General features: G+C 32.7%; 3 protein-coding genes across 9 annotated transcripts; 2 read left to right on the top strand and 1 right to left on the bottom strand.

Annotated features, from left to right (window-relative positions):
- Nucleotides 1-15: 15 nt before the first annotated feature.
- On the bottom strand, nt 16-4,782 carry Upf2 (UPF2 regulator of nonsense mediated mRNA decay). 2 transcript variants are annotated; one of them, XM_034315618.2, is made up of 3 exons: nt 4,659-4,782; nt 4,160-4,309; nt 16-3,805 (listed from the first exon to the last, which is right to left on the bottom strand). In XM_034315618.2, exon 3 carries the CDS (start codon nt 3,794-3,796, stop codon nt 362-364), a length of 3,435 nt encoding a protein of 1,144 aa, XP_034171509.1. In that variant the 5' UTR covers nt 3,797-3,805; nt 4,160-4,309; nt 4,659-4,782; the 3' UTR covers nt 16-361. The 2 variants fall into 2 exon arrangements, with proteins under 2 accessions (XP_034171509.1, XP_034171510.1); XM_034315619.2 differs by lacking the exons at nt 4,160-4,309; nt 4,659-4,782 and adding an exon at nt 3,872-3,985.
- Nucleotides 4,504-9,518, top strand: LOC117600324 (uncharacterized). Of its 4 annotated transcripts, XM_034315623.2 has the most exons (11): nt 5,319-5,457; nt 5,557-5,733; nt 5,817-7,344; nt 7,418-7,476; nt 7,553-7,751; nt 7,822-7,997; nt 8,066-8,427; nt 8,496-8,608; nt 8,678-8,785; nt 8,880-9,100; nt 9,331-9,517. In XM_034315623.2, exons 3-11 carry the CDS (start codon nt 5,864-5,866, stop codon nt 9,342-9,344), a joined length of 2,733 nt encoding a protein of 910 aa, XP_034171514.1. In that variant the 5' UTR covers nt 5,319-5,457; nt 5,557-5,733; nt 5,817-5,863; the 3' UTR covers nt 9,345-9,517. The 4 variants fall into 4 exon arrangements, with proteins under 4 accessions (XP_034171513.1, XP_076548754.1, XP_034171514.1 ...); XM_034315622.2 differs by lacking the exon at nt 5,319-5,457 and adding an exon at nt 4,504-4,723 and having other exon boundaries at nt 8,880-9,518; XM_076692639.1 differs by lacking the exon at nt 5,319-5,457 and adding an exon at nt 5,170-5,303 and having other exon boundaries at nt 8,880-9,518.
- Nucleotides 9,519-9,757: 239 nt separating this feature from the next.
- yem (yemanuclein) lies at nt 9,758-17,861 on the top strand. Of its 3 annotated transcripts, XM_076692637.1 has the most exons (13): nt 9,758-10,096; nt 12,139-12,258; nt 12,338-12,439; nt 12,512-12,781; nt 12,853-13,012; nt 13,122-13,554; nt 13,618-13,779; nt 13,855-13,935; nt 14,098-14,133; nt 14,650-14,763; nt 14,852-15,031; nt 15,103-15,527; nt 15,793-15,979. In XM_076692637.1, exons 1-13 carry the CDS (start codon nt 9,902-9,904, stop codon nt 15,834-15,836), a joined length of 2,322 nt encoding a protein of 773 aa, XP_076548752.1. In that variant the 5' UTR covers nt 9,758-9,901; the 3' UTR covers nt 15,837-15,979. The 3 variants fall into 3 exon arrangements, with proteins under 3 accessions (XP_076548752.1, XP_076548751.1, XP_034171511.2); XM_076692636.1 differs by having other exon boundaries at nt 15,103-17,861; XM_034315620.2 differs by lacking the exon at nt 14,098-14,133 and having other exon boundaries at nt 9,759-10,096; nt 15,103-17,861.
- The last annotated feature ends 874 nt before the right edge of the window (nt 17,862-18,735 follow it).

The raw sequence follows: 18,735 nt of genomic DNA, 5'->3' as shown, positions 1-18,735 counted from the left end.
CTTACAATGACAAATAAAAAATGCAACATAATATGATGAAGTTTTCTTGAATTTCTTGAATTTTCTTTTCTAATTAAGTCGTGTTAACTTTAACTATTCAAATAATCAAAATTTGGCGCCATTTATCAGTAGCATTTAAAGTGCGGATAATTAGAATTTAAAATAATAATTTGTACATCTAATAATTAACAGAGCTTTACATGGCAGTTTGACCAAGTCCATTTTTTTTTAAATTTGAAGTTTGGTAAATATTTATTTTTACGTAAAAATTACGTCATCTAGTGTAGTATCAAATATTTCACACATATTGACAGATATGTATTTTAAATTAAAAATGAATTTTACAAGAAAATTAATAAATCTACCGAATTTTTTTAGGGCCAAAGATGAGATCAGCATCAGGGGCACCTTTAGGGTGATTATATTTTTGCCTTCTTTCTCTATTCAAATTTACTGTCACTGGCCTCGTACTCTGATTAATTGTTTCTTGATAATCCTCCTCTTCCTGTCTCTCCGTAATATTTAACGTCAATCTTTTCACTCTTTCTTTCTCTTCTTTCTGTTCCTGTTCACGGTTCCTCAAATTCATTGCTAACTCAGAGGACACGGGAACTGCTAAGTTCTTATATTGCTGTTTATTGCCTTTTCTCAACATGAGCACAAAATCAACTGTGTTTGTATCGGCTGGTCTTTCCTGCAATTGCTCATAGGTCTTCTTAGTGCTTTTTACGTGCAAAGGTACAGATATGTCAACTTGCTGAGGTTTCACAGAGTCTCTCATTCTATCTTGAATATTATCCGAGACCATTTTATCAAGAGCGGATAAGAAATCATCATCCTCGGGGCAACTCACTCTTCTGGGACCCGCTGGCAATGCTGCATTCAATTCAGTAACATCCATAATTACTCCATCTGTTCCACCTTCAGAAAGACTCTGATCTCCCTGGGTATTTTCTTGGGTACCAATGGTGTCGTCTCTCTCTGCGTCAGCTGTCCATTCCTCCTCTGACTGTGCCTCAGAACAATCTTCAGACTCCTCAAAGTGTAAATCTGCCACTCCTTTTGCATCTCCACTACCATTTCCAGAGGTTACAGCCACTTCTTCATCGCCTTCGGCGATCACACCCATGTCAGATTCCCCATCTACATTATCCTCAGTGGGATTTCCAAGAGTGGGATATAATGTGTTTCTTAATTCTTCTACAGCACATTGAGCTTCTTTATAGCTTTGGAATAATTGCATTTTGGGCCTTAGCATTGTCAGTGTGTCTCTATACATGTAATCTATTCCTACTGGGAATGGATTTTCTGGAGTCCATATGGGATCTGTATATTTAAACCAGTAATAATTTTGAAAGAATATTAAAAAGTAGTCTAATTTTTTCTTGCTGGAACCTCCACTGAAATACTGTCCACAGGTTTCCAATAAGGTACAGACTAGTCTAATGCGAAAGAGGTGGTCAGGTGGATCGAGGACGCTGGGTATAGAATGATCCATACTGACTCCAAAGGTAATAAGTAGATACAATGTTCTGAAAATATCTCCACTTTCTACCATACGGTAGTTGTATAACTCACCGAGGTATTTAACCATGGCAATGCGTCTTTGATTGTATTTTGGTAGATTGATCTCCATGCATAGTCTTATGTCCTCAAGCACACCATCAACCACATGGGGACCTATGGTTTCGTAATGGGCGACAAGACCTGCCAACAGACTCCCCACACAGCGAATGTTCAAGTATTTGACATTGTATGCGGCAGTGAGACATTTGATAGCATAAGAGGATACACTTTCATCTTCCCAGTCTAATTTGCGCATCCATTTGAGAACCTTATCAGTATTCGTCTTTGAAAGATCCTGGTATAGTAATTTCCTAATAAATTCATGGATTGGGGGTCTGTCTTTCCTTGAAACGCCGCCAGTAGACTCTGGGGGATTTACAAAGTAATACGCATTTTCAATTATTGTTACATAACGGGAGTCCAATGCAGTGACTGCCTTTTTACGCATCATCTGTTCTAAATAAACTTTGGTTCTCTGATGGGAATCTGGGGAACAAAATAAGTACCTTCCACAGGTTTCTAATAGATTACAAGCCATTTCTATGTGATGATGCGTAAAATCATGTAGGAGTACCTTCAAACAATACAATGCTTCTATCTTTGAGTACAGTTTAAATTTAACAAGTTCACCAATGTATCTGACAACCTTTACTTTTGATTCAATATTGATCTGGTCCTTTTTACGTACATGATATTTGAAGTCATGCTTCAACATCAAACACAAATCATTTCCTACATCAGGCATTACAGGGTAAAGAATGGCGGCCAAGCGAGAGTAAAAGGGGAGTAGATCTAAACGGATTCTGGACACACCAAACAGTGCTTTTACTAATTTCTTTTTATGATGCTTGGTATTGAGATTCATTAGAAAGTGCACTGCTGCATTGTCAATCATTTCACGGTTTACACAATTTGGTAAATGAGTTAGGAATGCATCTAAGAGTATTTTATTGCTTTTAGAGACCTGAGGTTCTTCCACTTCTGCTTCAGGTTCATCTACCTTCTCACTCTCTTCCAATTCGTCGAATGTTATTTCCTCGTCCAAAGCTTCTTCACTAATTGGTGCATCCTGTTTGGGTACTTCCTTTAAATATGATCCTGGTAGGAATACTGTTAAGTCTGGTAGAACTTCATAAAATCTTCTGGTCTCTTCATCTCCCCACATATCCTCAAGAATGCTATTCTCCTCTCCTTCACTGATCATCTTCATGCTTTCCTCTGCCTCTGCTTTCATTTCACTGTCCACAGGAAGCTCTAGCATGGGTTCATCCAGAGTTTCAGAGAAACTTTGAACATTATTTAACAAACGTTCATAAGATACTTGAAGACTTTCAAGTTTTTCTTTCCTTTCGGAGCTCAATTCACCCCTGGTTTGCAGAATCTTTCTATTCTGTTTCTCGAAAGCCTGCAGATCCTTGTGTTCTTTCAATAAATGTTTACACAGAGAATTATAATAATCTCGCAGCAACAATCTCACATTCTGTTGCTTATCAGGTGAAAGTAATTTGCTCTTAGGTATCGGAATATTTAATTTCTCAGAAATTTCTCTCACTTTTTTGGGTACAAGACCAGCATAGTCTTCTCCACAATGTTTACAGAAACTTAATATAATGCTTGCATTGTTGTGCTCCTCTTTATCCATATTAATTAAAACAGTTAAGGCAGAACCAAGTAACGGTAAACCTTGTTTATGAGTGAAAATTCCTGCATTAACTAACTCAGCATAAAATCTAAGATCTACCCTCAGTTTACTTGGATTTGCAATTTTATCAACAACCTTGAGAGACAAAATTCTCTGCCAATTTTCAAAAAAGTGTGTTGAAAATTCAACATAAGTTTGATGTAGGAAACTGCATACTTTAATGGCAGGTGCAACATCTGTCATTTTTAATTTGGCATCTACTAAAGCAGTGGCTACTTCACTTACATATTTTGTTAAATTTAAATGGGTCATATCTTTCAAAACTACATCTAATTGTATACTACTGAAATTTTTTAGCTTTTTGACAAAAGTGGTGTTCCTTTTTAGAGTTGAATCTAATTTGCTGAAATAGGTATCTGGTGGTCTGTTGGGATTTAAATTAGCAGCTCTGATTTCTTCTTTTGCAGCCAGTCTCTGTTCTGTTTCTTTGACATAGTCCAAGAGAAATTGTTTGTCTTCTTCGGACACAACATCTTGTTCAGCAGGTGCTTCTGAAGTTTCTGGAGGAGCTTCTTCGACCTCCGACATTGTTTAAATCTAATAAATAAAATATTATTTTTCTGCACAATTGGTTTACAGAAACTATTTATGGATAAGTTATACCATATTATTAATACAAAGAAGTTTAACAAAATTGAAGTAAATGGTGTCTTATGTTTACACTGTCAGAAATAAAGATACATGAAATATTTTTAATTACTATAAAAAATATAATTGAAAAATATCATAATGTTTTTCTCATTTATTACAGAATATTGCATACACAGGATATATTTACGTTTATAATAAATAACAGAAAATGATAAGAGAAACAAATGAATTAACAATAAATGTTGTTTTAATGGTTCGTACAGGTTTTATGTTATAAAGTTCTTCAAAATGATTACTTACATTTTTTAAATGCAAAAGAGGTTATGTTATGAGAGACGATATGCAATGACTGCATATACAAAAGAATGGACATGCCTTTGCTTTCGAGGGGTCACGATTTATATTCCTCTTTTAAAACAGTCCCTCTTTTACCGCACCAAAGACTGACATCTGAAAAGATTCAATTTTCACTCCTTTTGATTCTATTTTTTTTTTTCAAATCAGCGCAAGACTAGAAAATTATGAAAATAATTGTTTGACAAATTTGTATTTTAAAAAGACCGCCATAAATGGAATACATTTAAATTCAATCCTAGCGCCATCTACACAGAAACGGCTGAAACTACTCGACAAGTTGATAAAGAAGGAAATGTTCATTCAGATTTTCATAAACAAAACTCAAATAGCTTTTCTATACATTCATTCCTTCAATAATCTTCAAACTGTAAAGACATGTTAACCTTTTCTACATTTCTATTTTAATATATCATTATAATTTATACTTATATGATAGCTGTACCTGGTAATATCAATTTTGCAGGAACGAAAAGTTCCCGTTTCTAAGAATTTTTCTAAGGACTGACGGTAATTATGTCTGTATGGATTGGTGCGACCTCGCTTGTATGTATGTAAGTATGTATGTAGTACATACATATACATACTTACATATACCGCAGTTCACTAGAGTCCATAACTGCGAAAAGACCAGTTTTCGTTCTTCGCGCATCTCCAGTACGCATCTTCGCCCTGATTGGCGATACTCCCAAACGAAGTGGAAAGCGATTAGCAGAGAGCTCGCTGCGTTCCCCCACCATCTTCCAACCTGCGCGTCGCAGTTATGGACTCTGGTGAACTGCGGTATACATACATATGAGTGTAGTATCGTGTGAACTAGCTGCAAGTCTGTAATCGCAGGAGTTGAATGAAATGTAATATGGCGACAATGCCATAAGAGTATGGCTACAGCATGTCTGCGTTATATTATATCAATGCTCATAAATTAGGAGCCAAAATTCAAAAGATGGCGTTTGTCGCGCCGCGAGCAGAGCGCTCAGCGCTCCACGGGCACCTCACTCATGTCCCAAAATCCCTACAACCTGGAACGGCGCACGCAACACATGTATTAATTTTTCTTATTTCAATAGTTGGCTGCAATGATTTATAGGTAACGGTTTGACTGTTTAAACTGTAGTTGCATTATAAACAGTTATATGAAAATTATACACTAGTTTATGAGATAAAATAATGTAATGTGATTTTATTGTTTTATATTATAATAGAGGTATTAAAGAGGTGACTATTCTGTCACTTCATAAGATGTATGTGATAATTGTATTTGAATTATACTGCTTATTTTTGTTTACATCTTTATCCTTCACATTGCACTTTTGTTCTGTATTTATATTTTGTTTTTATAGACATAAATATATAATTCAGAGAACTGATGAAGGAAGAAAAAAAGAAAGAACGTTATACCTCCTATATAAGTTTTAGTCATTTGACTTTATAATAGTGTATATACACACGAAATGAACAATTGTAGCCTTGGGAAACTTATTTTATAATTGCTTGCTGACAAGGGATGTGTGATCACAGTGAGTAAATTTAATATTTCTTCTATTATTTAAAGTTTATTTAATATAGTATCTGTTTATTTAGCACATATAAATTCTTACAGAAAATAGACTTTAAAAAGAATATTACACTGTGCATAAAAATTTAATAATGCATTCTGATAAAAAGAAGGAGGCTTCTGTTGTTGGATCACAAAATTTCTGTTTGAAATGGTCACAAGACTCTATTGTCTGTGATACACAAGATGTTGTAACACCTAACGAAAAAGATGTGATAGTAATAAGTGACTCTAGTTCTAGATCTACTTCTTCTAGTCCTATATGTTTCTCTAGTTCAAAATCTACATTAAGAAAACAATCCAATGGAAGTACTGAAGTAAACATCTTGGAGTCTTCTGATTCTGACTTTTTAGAAGAAAAGAATAAAAAGATTTTTCAAGCATGGAGGACAAATAAAAAACCCAATTTTATTACTTGCAATCAACAGAGAAAAGATGTTAAAAAAGATACTGCATTTTATACTTCTGATGAATCTGCTTCTAACAGTCCCAATCACTATAAAAATTATATTGAAAATTCTGATAAAATTAGTTCTATAGAATCTATTTCAAAAGATAGTAAAAATGTATTTAAATCAAATGTTGAACTTCATGGGAATGTAATAAATGAAGTAAATCCATCATCTAATTATGCTGGTAGTACTAGTATACGAAGTAAACCAAAAATTTTGGAATATAATGATACACCAACTAAAGGTTTATCATCTAAAAATAAGACTGACAATGATTTTATGAAAAATTTCTCACGAAAAGACTACCAACGTATTATTAAGAACATAAAATTTGCACAAGTGGTGTACGAATCACCAAGAAATGTTAAAAAACACGATGTAATATTAAATGAAGGTCTAGATGGTTTTCTGCATCCTGCTATTTCTCCTAAAAATAATGAAGAAATAAGCAATAAAATTATTGACGAAACTCCAGTAGATTCTGAGAGTGACATTATTCATAGCTCTCAAACAAACTTAGCAAATATTTATAAAACTCCGTTAAATCGAATTTTGGATAAACAAGATATGAATAACGACGAAGGGATGATGTGTACTGAATTATCAGAACGGAAAAAGAGACAAATTTCACAATGGCTTATGACAACTTCACCTAATTCACAAAATGATACTTCGCTTAGTCTTGTACTTCCAAGTAACAAAGATGATTTAAGTTCTGGACATAGTAGTTTAGAAAGATTAGAGATGAATTATGAAACTCCAAATAATAGAGGGAAAATAAAACATAATCCTATAAGTGCAAATAGAGTAATAAGTTCAGATTATAGTAAAAAAACTAACTCCACGACATTAAAACAACCTACATTAAAAAAATTCATACAATCCAAAAATGATACTTCAAAACTTTGTACATCAAGAAACAATTGTAATAATAATGTAACACCTTCAACGCTAATTCCTACAGTAAATAAACCACAGAATCTAGATATTACAGATTGTGTAGACATATTAGATAAGTTGTATGGTAAAACTTGGCGTGCAAAAGCTGATGTATTGTTTCCAAATTCTGAACCACGAAAGCCAGTGGTACCTACAAAGAATAGAGCTGTCCAGACTGAAAGGTGAACTACAAACATTACTTATTATTTTATACTTGTTAATTATGGTGTCATTATTAAAATTTGTATATTGCAGAAAACCAAAAAGCAAAAGAAGGTGCAACTTAACAGATTCAGAAGATGATTCTGATACATGTGAGTAATTAAATTGTAAATCACATTGTAATTATCTTATACGTTTTAAATAATGATTGTTTGAAATATTATTCAGCTATAAAGGATTTAAGATTACAAAAACGGTTGACAAAAAAGAGTGGACGAAAAAATACTAAACAAATAGATAGTTTTATTAATGACCAGTTATCATCAGGAAGTGAAAGTGAAAGTTTATACTACACTGCATTGACAAATCCGAAACTATCCGTAAATAGTACACAGAAGAAACCAACATGCCTTGATAGTATACAAAAGTGAGAAATACGTGTTTGCAATGTTTACATGCTAAAAGCCTTTTAATAATTTTTGTAATTTATATTTTAGAGTTATTGGAATATGTGATCCAGATACTGAAACGGAAAATAATACAAGTGACCATCATCAAATACATGATATAAGAAGAAGAAAATTGTCGTTTAGTAATGATGAAATTGAAGATTCGAGTACTAGCGAATTCGATCCCGGCGATGATGTACCACCAAAATCTATAACTAAAAAAGGTAATATATATATGTGCTTAAAGCATTCAGATATATATTTTTTTTAACATAAAATCAATCTTTTGTAGGTCCTGCTAAAACTCCGCGGGAAATACCTAAAACAACTATTAAAAGTAAACAAGCTTTTGATAATCAGAAGTATGAAAAACATCACAGTTTTCTAGCATCTTTATCTGAAAGTGTTCCTATTACTAGTGCACATCCAGATGCTAAAAAATATAGATTAAATTTTAAAAATACTAAGGAAGAACTGTGTAACTATTTATTTAAATTGTATAATGAAAAAGTATTTGATAAGAAACTACCAAACGACATGACAATAGAATGGAATGTACGTATGAGAGGAACTGCTGGGTTTTGTTATAATAAAAAATCTATAAAAACACTTGGAGGTGTTGTGAAATCTTCGAGAATAGTCCTAGCAATAAAGGTTTGCTCCATATAATTTTTGCAAAGTAAAATTTAAAGTGCACATTAAATATATTATTTTATGTATAGATTCTGGATACTCCAGACAGGCTCAGAGACACTTTAATTCATGAAATGTGCCATGCAGCTGCTTGGTTAATAAATGATGTTTCTGATGGACATGGACCATTCTGGACAGGATGGTATATTATAATAATATTATTTAATATTTTCATATTTGCTAAAGCTTATTATGACTGGTAATATTTTAGGGCTAATAAAGCTATGAACACATTTCCTGAATTACCACCAATCAGGAGATGTCACGATTATAAAATTAAAACAAAATTTACATATAAATGTATGGACTGTGGATACAGGTAAACTGATTTGTAAAATTTTGACATACACGTAATTTAATCATTTATATGTATATCACAAGGGACTTGTTTAGCTCATCGACACTCATTTTAGTATTGGCAGACATTCTAAATCTTTGGATATTGAAAAGAAACGGTGTGGTCATTGTTATGGAAAATTTGAGTTACTAATAAATAAAACAACAAAATCTGGGACTGTGCAAGTACAGACACCTCAAAGAGGGCCTTCAGCATTTGCACTTTATGTGAAAGAAAATTACAACTCTGTGAAGAAAAAGCATAACATAAGACATCCTGAAATTATGAAAATTTTAGGTCAGCAGTTTTCAGCAATTAAAATTGAAAGTAAAGAGAAAAATTCTGAGAATGATGCAGATAATTCTGTTTGAATAAGCGATAAATATTATACTCAGTACTGTTTAAAGTGCTTTTTATTGTTTACATATAGACGACATATTTTTAATATAATATGACATTAATTCATTATTCTGATTTTAGATAAACGTTTTATGACTTGTAAAACTAATATGATTTTACCATTGCAGGCATTGGAATATGAATTATGCTAGAGTAGGGTTATTTGTAAAGACACATAGCTTTTACATAAGTGAATTGTACAGACGTAATTGTGACTTGTAAAGATTTTTATCAGTTTTGTACAATAAATAATGTGTAAGAATGAAATTATCGTAATTTAATTACATTAATGAATTAAAATTACCGGACAAATATATAAAACTAATTTACCTCGAAACATTCAGTACACTAACTAAATATATGCACCGTTTAAACGCTGAATCGCAATGCAATGCAACATTGTTGTACTGTTTTTATAATTTTCAATAAATTTGTTGCCCTAATTAAGTCCGCTTTCCATGTAAAATATCCTATATCATTCGATGAAAATTGTACTTAAGATTATTTGCATCGACAAAACGCATGCGCGAATTCACGGTGTGGCGGCGGCATCAACAGCGCACTCTAAAAACAGTCGAGCCGAAGATGGCGACATGCAAGTGGCGGTGTCGGTGCAATGTTTGAGAGAAAGGATCATGTTGTTGCTGCAGTGTTCGCAGTGTTTCCGTGATCCGCGTTGAGTTCGGTGCAAATGTAGGAATGTCAGAGGCTAAACGGGTACCTCTGCAGACCTTGGAGTTTCCGGAGTCCTTGGGCTACGCCGCGAAGAAGGAGAAAAAAGGGGAAAAGGGCAAACAGCTCGCGCCCTCCTTCCGCTTCACACTTACCCTGCCAGAGTCGAACGAGAAGGCATGTCCTGAGTTCAACTATGCACAGCTTCTCAAAGCAGCCGAGGTCAGTTCTTCCTTTCACTCGTAAATGCACCAAAGGAAAATCAAAACCTACAATGCCCATCCATACGGTCACGTTTGCCAAGACATTTCGTTACCATCAAACACCGGCTAACAATTTCATTTCACACACGCATTTTGACAAGAAACTGTAAAAAATGCCAATGGAATCGCCCATTTTCACGATGCATAGAATGCAAAGAACTTGTGTCCGTTGTTCGAACGAATTGTCATGTTGCGGTTACCGCATGTCATCCGAACACCTTACAGGGTGTAAACTTTTTGTATATCTTTAGAGTTATTCGATTACAGAGCACGAATATTATATCTAAACTATCAGATAAAGGTGTAATCAATTCGAAGCCATCGAATAGAAACGTCACAACGTATTACCGGTGTATATCCGTGTCAACGTATGCTCGCATGAGACACCGTCTGTTCAGGTTCCCTTTCGAACCTAATTACGAACAAACATTTAACGGTCATTTTTATAGAAATCGTTATTAAGCATACATCAAACAATTGTAGAACTAATAAAATGCGATAGTATGTGCCATCCGGTGTTGCTAATTTATTAGAATGTCGCTCCTGTTACTTCCATGTGTACGGTTACACGTTTTCATTAAACTATATACAACACTACTATTAATATTTTTTTATTGGACCATACGACTAATATCTGTCTTATCTTGATGATCTTACGTAGTTACATATGTAGAACATCTCTGTAGTTTTGTGACCAGTGGACAGAATATGAACTCGTGACTATCGACATACATAAAACATGTTGCACATTGGTTTAGACTCCGCGAATGTTGCGAATTTGTAACGCTGTTCAATTATGTTACTTTCCCTTCTATTTATTACATTAGCATTAATAAATATTCATCTGTATTATTTTTTTTTTACCTAATATGGAATATAAAACATTTTCATTGTTAAAAATCAATGAAAAATTAAGTATTTCATAGTAACAGAAAAACGAACGTGATTCATTCAAAATGGCACTTATTCTTATGTTTCTTTTCTAAGTTTGTAAAAGCGTTTTAAAAGCTACAATGTTGCAGCATTCGTATTTAAGTAAAATAATAACGATTTTACGTTTTAAACAATTTTTAATCTAACGTTCAAACCTTGACACAATGACTTTTTGTAAATGTAATTTAATGCAATTAGAGTCACATATGAAATTGTTAAACAATTCTACGTCCACATGCTTTAATGATATATATATATATATATATATATTTTTTTATATATTATATTACGTTCAATGTAATTACTGTAACATTTATTGATTTTTATAACTATAATCATTTTTTATTTCGCGATAAAACATAAATTTATGTTATGTACAAAATAAATGAAATACATTGTAAACGTTAGTGTTAATATTTTGAGGTAATAATCATATTATTATATTTTGTAATGTTATGTGTATGATTAAAATTGTTTTGAGAAATTTATATTAAACATTGTTTATTTATCATGTAAATCATTATTGTTCAAATTTTGTTATCAACTATATTTTTGTTGGGATCAATCACTTATGGTAGCGTCTTCGGTATTAGGAGCACAGGAGATAACGAGAAGTCGCGCGTCTCGGCGGAAAGAGCAAGAATGACATTCTGTTTATAGCATAGGCTCCTGGTACGAACGAACAGCTTATGCCCTCTTTTGAATCAGTTTATCTTCCTTTTTCACACTCTTCTTGCCTTTAAATGTAATTCAAAATATAGAATACTTAATCGGTAGCTAAGCGTTTTTTCTAACTGTTCTTTAAACAATATTTATTAATAAAGAATATTATCTTATATCTTTTTTATGTACATCTAAGATTCATAAATTACAGTATTTAAAAGAACAAAAAGTACTGATAAATTGCGTGGTTGTGTATAGAGAAACTGTCTGTAATTGTTAATAAACTAACAAATGTATATGTTAAAATAATTTGTTGGGGAACAAGAGGTGAAGCATGCGATTAATCAGTGTGAATGCTACGCTAATTAAAAATATAATAAAGGAGTAATAATTTTGCTTTTACAGAAAAAAAGGAGAAAAGAATCAAAACGTGGAGATGACAATCCGACCAACGGGCTGTCCTTCGATGATGATGACGATGATGAAAAATATCGTGATATGGCGAGACGGTTTGAGGCGAAATATGTACGTAAGAATAAATTGTTTAAATTAAAAGCGAAATACATATCGAAGAAATGAAAATTTATGCATTTGATTGTTGTAGGGAACGTCTACCGTGGGAAGAAAAAAACACAAATATGACGAATACGTGGATTTGGGCGCTGGTTATGATGAAAATGATTCTTTCATCGACAACACCGATGCGGTATATAAGCTGTTTAATTATTATCGAATCCAATATATTTTTATCATAATGTACACATTAATATCATTTCAGTATGATGAAATTGTACCAGAAGAGATGACTACAGCACATGGAGGATTTTATATCAATTGTGGAGCTCTTGAGTTCAGAACAGCAGACCGACATTCACTTGTTCATAACAATAATAATAACAACAATAATCCTAGTAACGATGATGAAAGTAGTGAAAGCAGCGAAGATGATACCGAGGACGTGGACAGCCCAAAAAGATCGGAGAAACGAACTCTTAGTTCATCAGACGATGATGATACCGAAGATATTACCGGTGATCAACCAAGAAAAGTAACTGACGTTATAATGTAATGTTATTTGGCTGATCGCTGTTCTATGTTAAACGTTTTTATTATTTGCAGAAACAAAAAGTGGATGACAATGGAGAAAAGAAATCATCTCATGAGAATATAATTAAAAAGAAAAAGAAACAACAGAATTCGCATGAACAGCAAAATTCTCAACAAGACGGTGATACTTTGAACAGACGGAAAGAGAAAGGAGAAACTACAGATGCAGAAGGTAACATAATTAACTATCAATTCTTAAAGTAATTATTATTGTTATAATAATAGTAATAATGATAATAATAACGATACGAAACGGTTTTTAAAGATTTCTTCAAATTCAGTTTCAGAAGATCAAGAGGAGAAGAAGAAATCTGATAAACCTGATACACAAAAGAGTAAAAATGTACCAGATAAAAAATTTGATATAAAGAAGTTCGAGAAAAAGTCGTCCAACAGCAATGGTCTTGATGGGAAGAAGTTAGAATTGAAAAAATTAGGTGGTAAAGATAGTAACATTGATGATGCAATAGAGAGTGTAGTTAATGCTGCAAGGGTTGAAGATGAATCTAGTAGGGATACAACAGATTCTGGGAAATCTCGATGTATAGGTACAGAATCTGAATGTGATGATGCCGATAAAGACGAAGCACCATTGCCTGATTCCCTTCCAGAAAATATTGTAGACATAGTTAATAAACTAAAGGCACGTGCCGAAAATAGTAAAGAAGGAAAAAGTAAATTTTTTAATACAGCAGTAAATACTTTATTGTTTAGGTAAGTAATTGTTATATAATCTTTTGAAGTTTATGAAAATAAATATTACCATTCTCATTTCAGTTTAGAGAAACGGTTAAGGATGTTGTCTTCTCCAAGCTTGAGGTTAGAAACATACGGACATTTAGCAAGATTTTTACCATGTAGTAAAATGGCACTTCAGAATAGAGCAAAGAAACTGTACGTGCAAGATCTTGATTACAAAATCAGAAATCTTATACACAGGTAACAAATTTGAAACAACTGTTAGAAATATGTTTATTTTGCTCAGTAATGTTTGTTAATAATATAATACTATAGGTTAAAAGAAGTTATTAATGGAATAATGCCGTCTGTGATGTGCAAATACCTTGGTGAATGCCAGAAGGTTGCCGAAGAGAAGTAAGTATTTGAAGAAATATTACCAAGTATTTATTACGGATTTACGCGAAAGTTGTTTTTGATCTTACAGTTAATAAATTAAAGATAATATTTTTGTGAATTTAAAACATAATTGTATGTATAAATTCGAATGGAAACTTACTGTAACCTTTTGTTTTTTAGTCCTCATTTATACTGGGATATATATCGGTACTGTTGGTAAGGTGCCCCTCGTAAGAGGAAACCTTTTCTATTTTCACCTTTCCAGTTATTCTTTGTCTTCCTTGCCTTCCTTGTCTTCTATCTTTTCTAGTTCCCTTACTCTATTCATGCTTATGTATTGCTGCTATCTCAATGTTTCATATGCTTCAAAATTCACGATGTTATACATAAAGAATTAAAGAAAAAAAAACACACATGTTTGTCATAAATTTTATTGAGATAGCACAAAAATGCGGGGCTTTTTATCATCAGTATCAGTGTTTGGTTTCTCACAAGCATCATCTTTTTGTCAATAGAACTTCGCATTACTAGAACTTGATTCAACAAATCATATGTACACTATTCTAAACATTTTTTATTCGATAATCCATAACATCTTTTTATCCAGGAATTTGCCAGAACACGACGTTTTAATTACGATAAATGCCAATTGTTGTTTTTTATCATCATCACATTATAATTCTCTTTCTAATTAACTTACTTTTTGTTAATTTATAATCGATACTATTTTAGGAAAGTAGAAGGACCGCCGGAAAATATCGAAAGTTCAAATGATGAAGATAATTGTGAAGATTCAGATAAGTCAAAAATTCCTAAAAAACGATTTCCCTGGACCGAAGAAGCAAAGTAATTTTTTTATGTTTGATTCTATACGTATCACACGAAAGAATTTTTATACCTTCATATACAATTTTGTATTATTTTTTGATTTCAGAAAACTTGTTTATGAAATCACAAATATAAAGAGGCAATGTTACAATGTTTTAAGACCAAGAAAATCAAGTATGTATACTTTTGTTGGGACATTTTTACTTCGACAAGTTCTACCGTTATGGCCGGAGGGATACATGTCAGTACATACTTTATTGAAGTTTGTTGACGACACTGAGCCATCGTAAGTATCACTATTGGTTCAATACTATTTACTTCTGTCTCTTCGTTTTCATATAATATAAAATCGTTTAGTTTCAGTACAAAAAAGAAACCGAAGAAACTGAAAGAAGTTGGCAATGGCAGTGCTGTTAATTCTTCTGAAAATGCAGTATATAATTCAATTGCACGGTCTGAAACATCAACCGTAACTAATGCCTCGATCCAAGAAAAAGAAAAACTTTTAGGAAATATATCTAAAACGCAGAGTACGGAAAATTCTTCGAATTTTGTAAAACAAGGAACCACAAAATCAAATGATAATATAGAAAAGAAGCAACATAGTTCAAAAAGTAAAGACAAAAACAAAGATATTTACAATTCGGGGCATCAACACGAAAATTCAACAACAGTATCTAACAATTCTGCTGTAGGAAAAATTTCTGTTGTGCCTACCGCTCAACTAATGGCTCAAAAACCAGTTAAAAGTCACATGGAGAAGATTAATTTGATGGATTTAGGTAATAGTTCTCTTTCTATCACCCCAGTTAATGATTTTCATAAATCGTCTACAAAGATGAGCGAAAGTAAGAAGGATGTAGTTTCAATTACCGCTTATTCCGAAACTTCAAATGTTCTTCCAAACACAAATGAAGTGCCTCAAAGTGGACATCATTCTGTACACAGACAGGAAGCTTCATACTCATGTACACAATCACAACATTCAAACTACTCCACATCAAATCAAACGTCTACTCATTCAAAATCTGTATCTTTAAAACATAGATTACTACACGAAAATTCTGAAGCTAGAAACGATAAAAGAGTAGAGGACAAAGATATCGAATTGGTTAATAAGACTGAGAAAAAGGACAAAAGACGAGAGCGGTGCGTGGAAGTTAAACACAAATCGCATGACGTTAAAAAAAGGAAAAAGGACCAAAAAATATCGGACAAACAATTAGGTCATGTTAATTCAGATATAGTGCCTATGCAACGACAGCCATTGCTTACTAAAGAGGAACAGGAACAAAGGCAGAACGAGGAAACAATTGCTGCTACAACTTACTTGAGTCAAATCATTAATGATGATGTACTTCCGAGGGAAAAACGGAAAGATATTATCTCAGATGAACCGATAAGTAATATGGTACAACCAACGGATCAGGAAAAAGACGTTCAAATGGTGATGAGGTCGTTAAAAGAATTACAAGAGCTACAGGAAATGAAGTATTCACCAAATCATTCACCAGTTAGCACCACCATACAAAAATCCAACAAGTCGAATACACATTGTGCTACTTATCAGGATGACTACTCACGCATATATCTTAAGAAAGATGATAAACTAAAATCTAAAGAAGAATCACAATGGTAATATTCTGGAATAGCGTGCACTAGAAATGTATACTGTGTTGAATAGAATGGAGAACGCCAGTGAACAGATAATAATTTCATAGAGGACTATAGGCGGATTTTTCAGTAAATCTACATTATTTTTTATGAAAAACGCGTTAGCGTGAAATTGATCAAAACTTCTTCCATTACAAGTCGCGTTGATATCGTTAACCAAAATCACACGCTACCGATTAATAGCGTGTCGCGATCTTATTGAGTCGCATCAATTTTTAAATATTTTAACAAACCGCCAAATTATGTAAATATATATTAATTCATTCATAATAATTTGAAAATGCGCGTGTACAGAGTAAGTATAAATTATGAAAAAGTATATTAATCGTATAGATATTTGTAAATAAGTTAGCGTCCATTCGTCGCCATGAATGGGGTGGTCTGTGAAACATCATTTTTTTAATTGTTTAGGTAGTGCTTATTGACGGTTTTTAATACGAGTCTAGTAATAGTTGAAATTTATTGGTATGCCGTGAGTGGTGTATCGATGTAACTTTGTTTTATCCGATAATTCGATTGCGGAGCGCTTTTAATTTTGCCTGAACTGCCAGGATATAGGGAGGGGTGGATTACTAAACATACTTCACATAGTTATCCAATGACCACCCTTAATCATCGAGCAAAAAAGATCGTTTCAAACGGTATTCCATTTTGCGCACGAACAGTAATTATGGTTTTGTAATGTAATACAGAAGAAGATAATTTGCTTTGTATATTTTTCGACGTATATTCAAAATTAAAATCTTTGCCTTCCAAATTATTCATTCGCAATATTTCTATATGCAAATTGTTAGACTTGTTTATCATTCACAAAATAGTACATGATTTAATGGTTTAAAGGAATAAATGTTGTTCGTAGACCAGGTGAAATAACGCGTATCTTCATGCTGTTTATAAATGCAAAAAGAAAATGAAACGTATGTTTAACACATTTAAAAAGTTAATTAAAAAGAAAAAAAAGAACAATGGTTGCCTGATTCTGTCTACAAACTACAAAACTGTATAATTGGTATGCGACTTAATTAAACGATCGATTTTAATAACCGGAGTGTAAGAAAAGCGAATGTGCGTGAAAGTATTGTTTAGAAAGAGCTACAATATTTTTGAAACACAAAGATTAGTGATGTATTATATACTGTATACCTTCTTTTCCCCTCCCTTCATTACCCTTATGATACTTAGAATACGATTAAGCGTCTTGTACAATTCTGCACCGAGAATTTCCAATGAAGACGACTTAAAATATAAGTTTTGAATATTTTTTACAACATCTATATATTTCTTACCTTTACCTATGCCCGTCGACTACGTTGTAGAGGTGCCTCTAATAATATTTGTAAGTTGTAAATAACGTTACGATATATTTGTAGGAATAATTTATTTCAAACCTTTTCTTTGTATTATTTATAAGTTTTAACATATTAAAAAAAAAAAAGAACAATTCTAACGTAATGAGTGTCTTAAATAGAATATAATACTTCAACCAGAAAAAAGAAAATCCATGAAATGACTAAGAGAGTTTTTGTTTTTATAAGTTCTCAATAAAAAAAAAGTATTAATTTTTTGCAATGTTGACTTTGTGGAATCCCAAGTACCTGGTACAATGCAATCGTGTTTCGTTTCATTGATTATTTTATTTCTTAACGCGTAAAATCGAAAGGTCTCGAAGGATTTATTAATTTTTTTTTCAACCTTTTCTTGAATTTTCAAATTTAGTATCATAGATAGTTTCATAGAGTTATTATTTAGTTTAAGTATTATTTTGCTGAGCAATATATAAGTGTTAAACATTAAACTACTTAAAAATTTCGAGGGTTCGTGATTTAAAGAAAGGTTCAAAAGAGGACCGACGAGACGTACATAATTTTCGATAATGAGAAAACGGCAACTTCGGCTATAGTGAAGGATGACTATATACATATAGAATTTAATGAAAGCAACCAGAAAGGAAGGAGATATGGTACACAAAGGAAGATACATTTTAGGAGAATCCAAAGTCGCCGATCAAGGGAGGAATTCTTTTGAATGGTACAACAACGGATATTACAAAAAAGAACACCGTAGAACCGGTTTCAGCAACAGCTACCATAAAGATGAGTCGGGAAATAACTCAAGCTTCTATAGGACAATGATGACGATGGGGCCAGAAGGTCGTCTAGAAACAGTGACAGTTATTACGAGCAAAAATTTCAAAACCCCCTGACAAATGGTACGTAAGACAGTTCTTAAATGAAATAATGTTCCATAGGGAATATGTGACGATAGTAATATAGTAATTAAAATGCAAATTTACACTTAGAAAATGGTCAATTTTAA

The sequence above is a fragment of the Osmia lignaria genome, chromosome 15 (assembly GCF_051020975.1).
Source record: "Osmia lignaria lignaria isolate PbOS001 chromosome 15, iyOsmLign1, whole genome shotgun sequence".
NCBI classification, from domain to species: Eukaryota; Metazoa; Arthropoda; class Insecta; order Hymenoptera; family Megachilidae; genus Osmia; species Osmia lignaria.
This window is presented reverse-complemented; position numbering and strand designations above follow the sequence as displayed.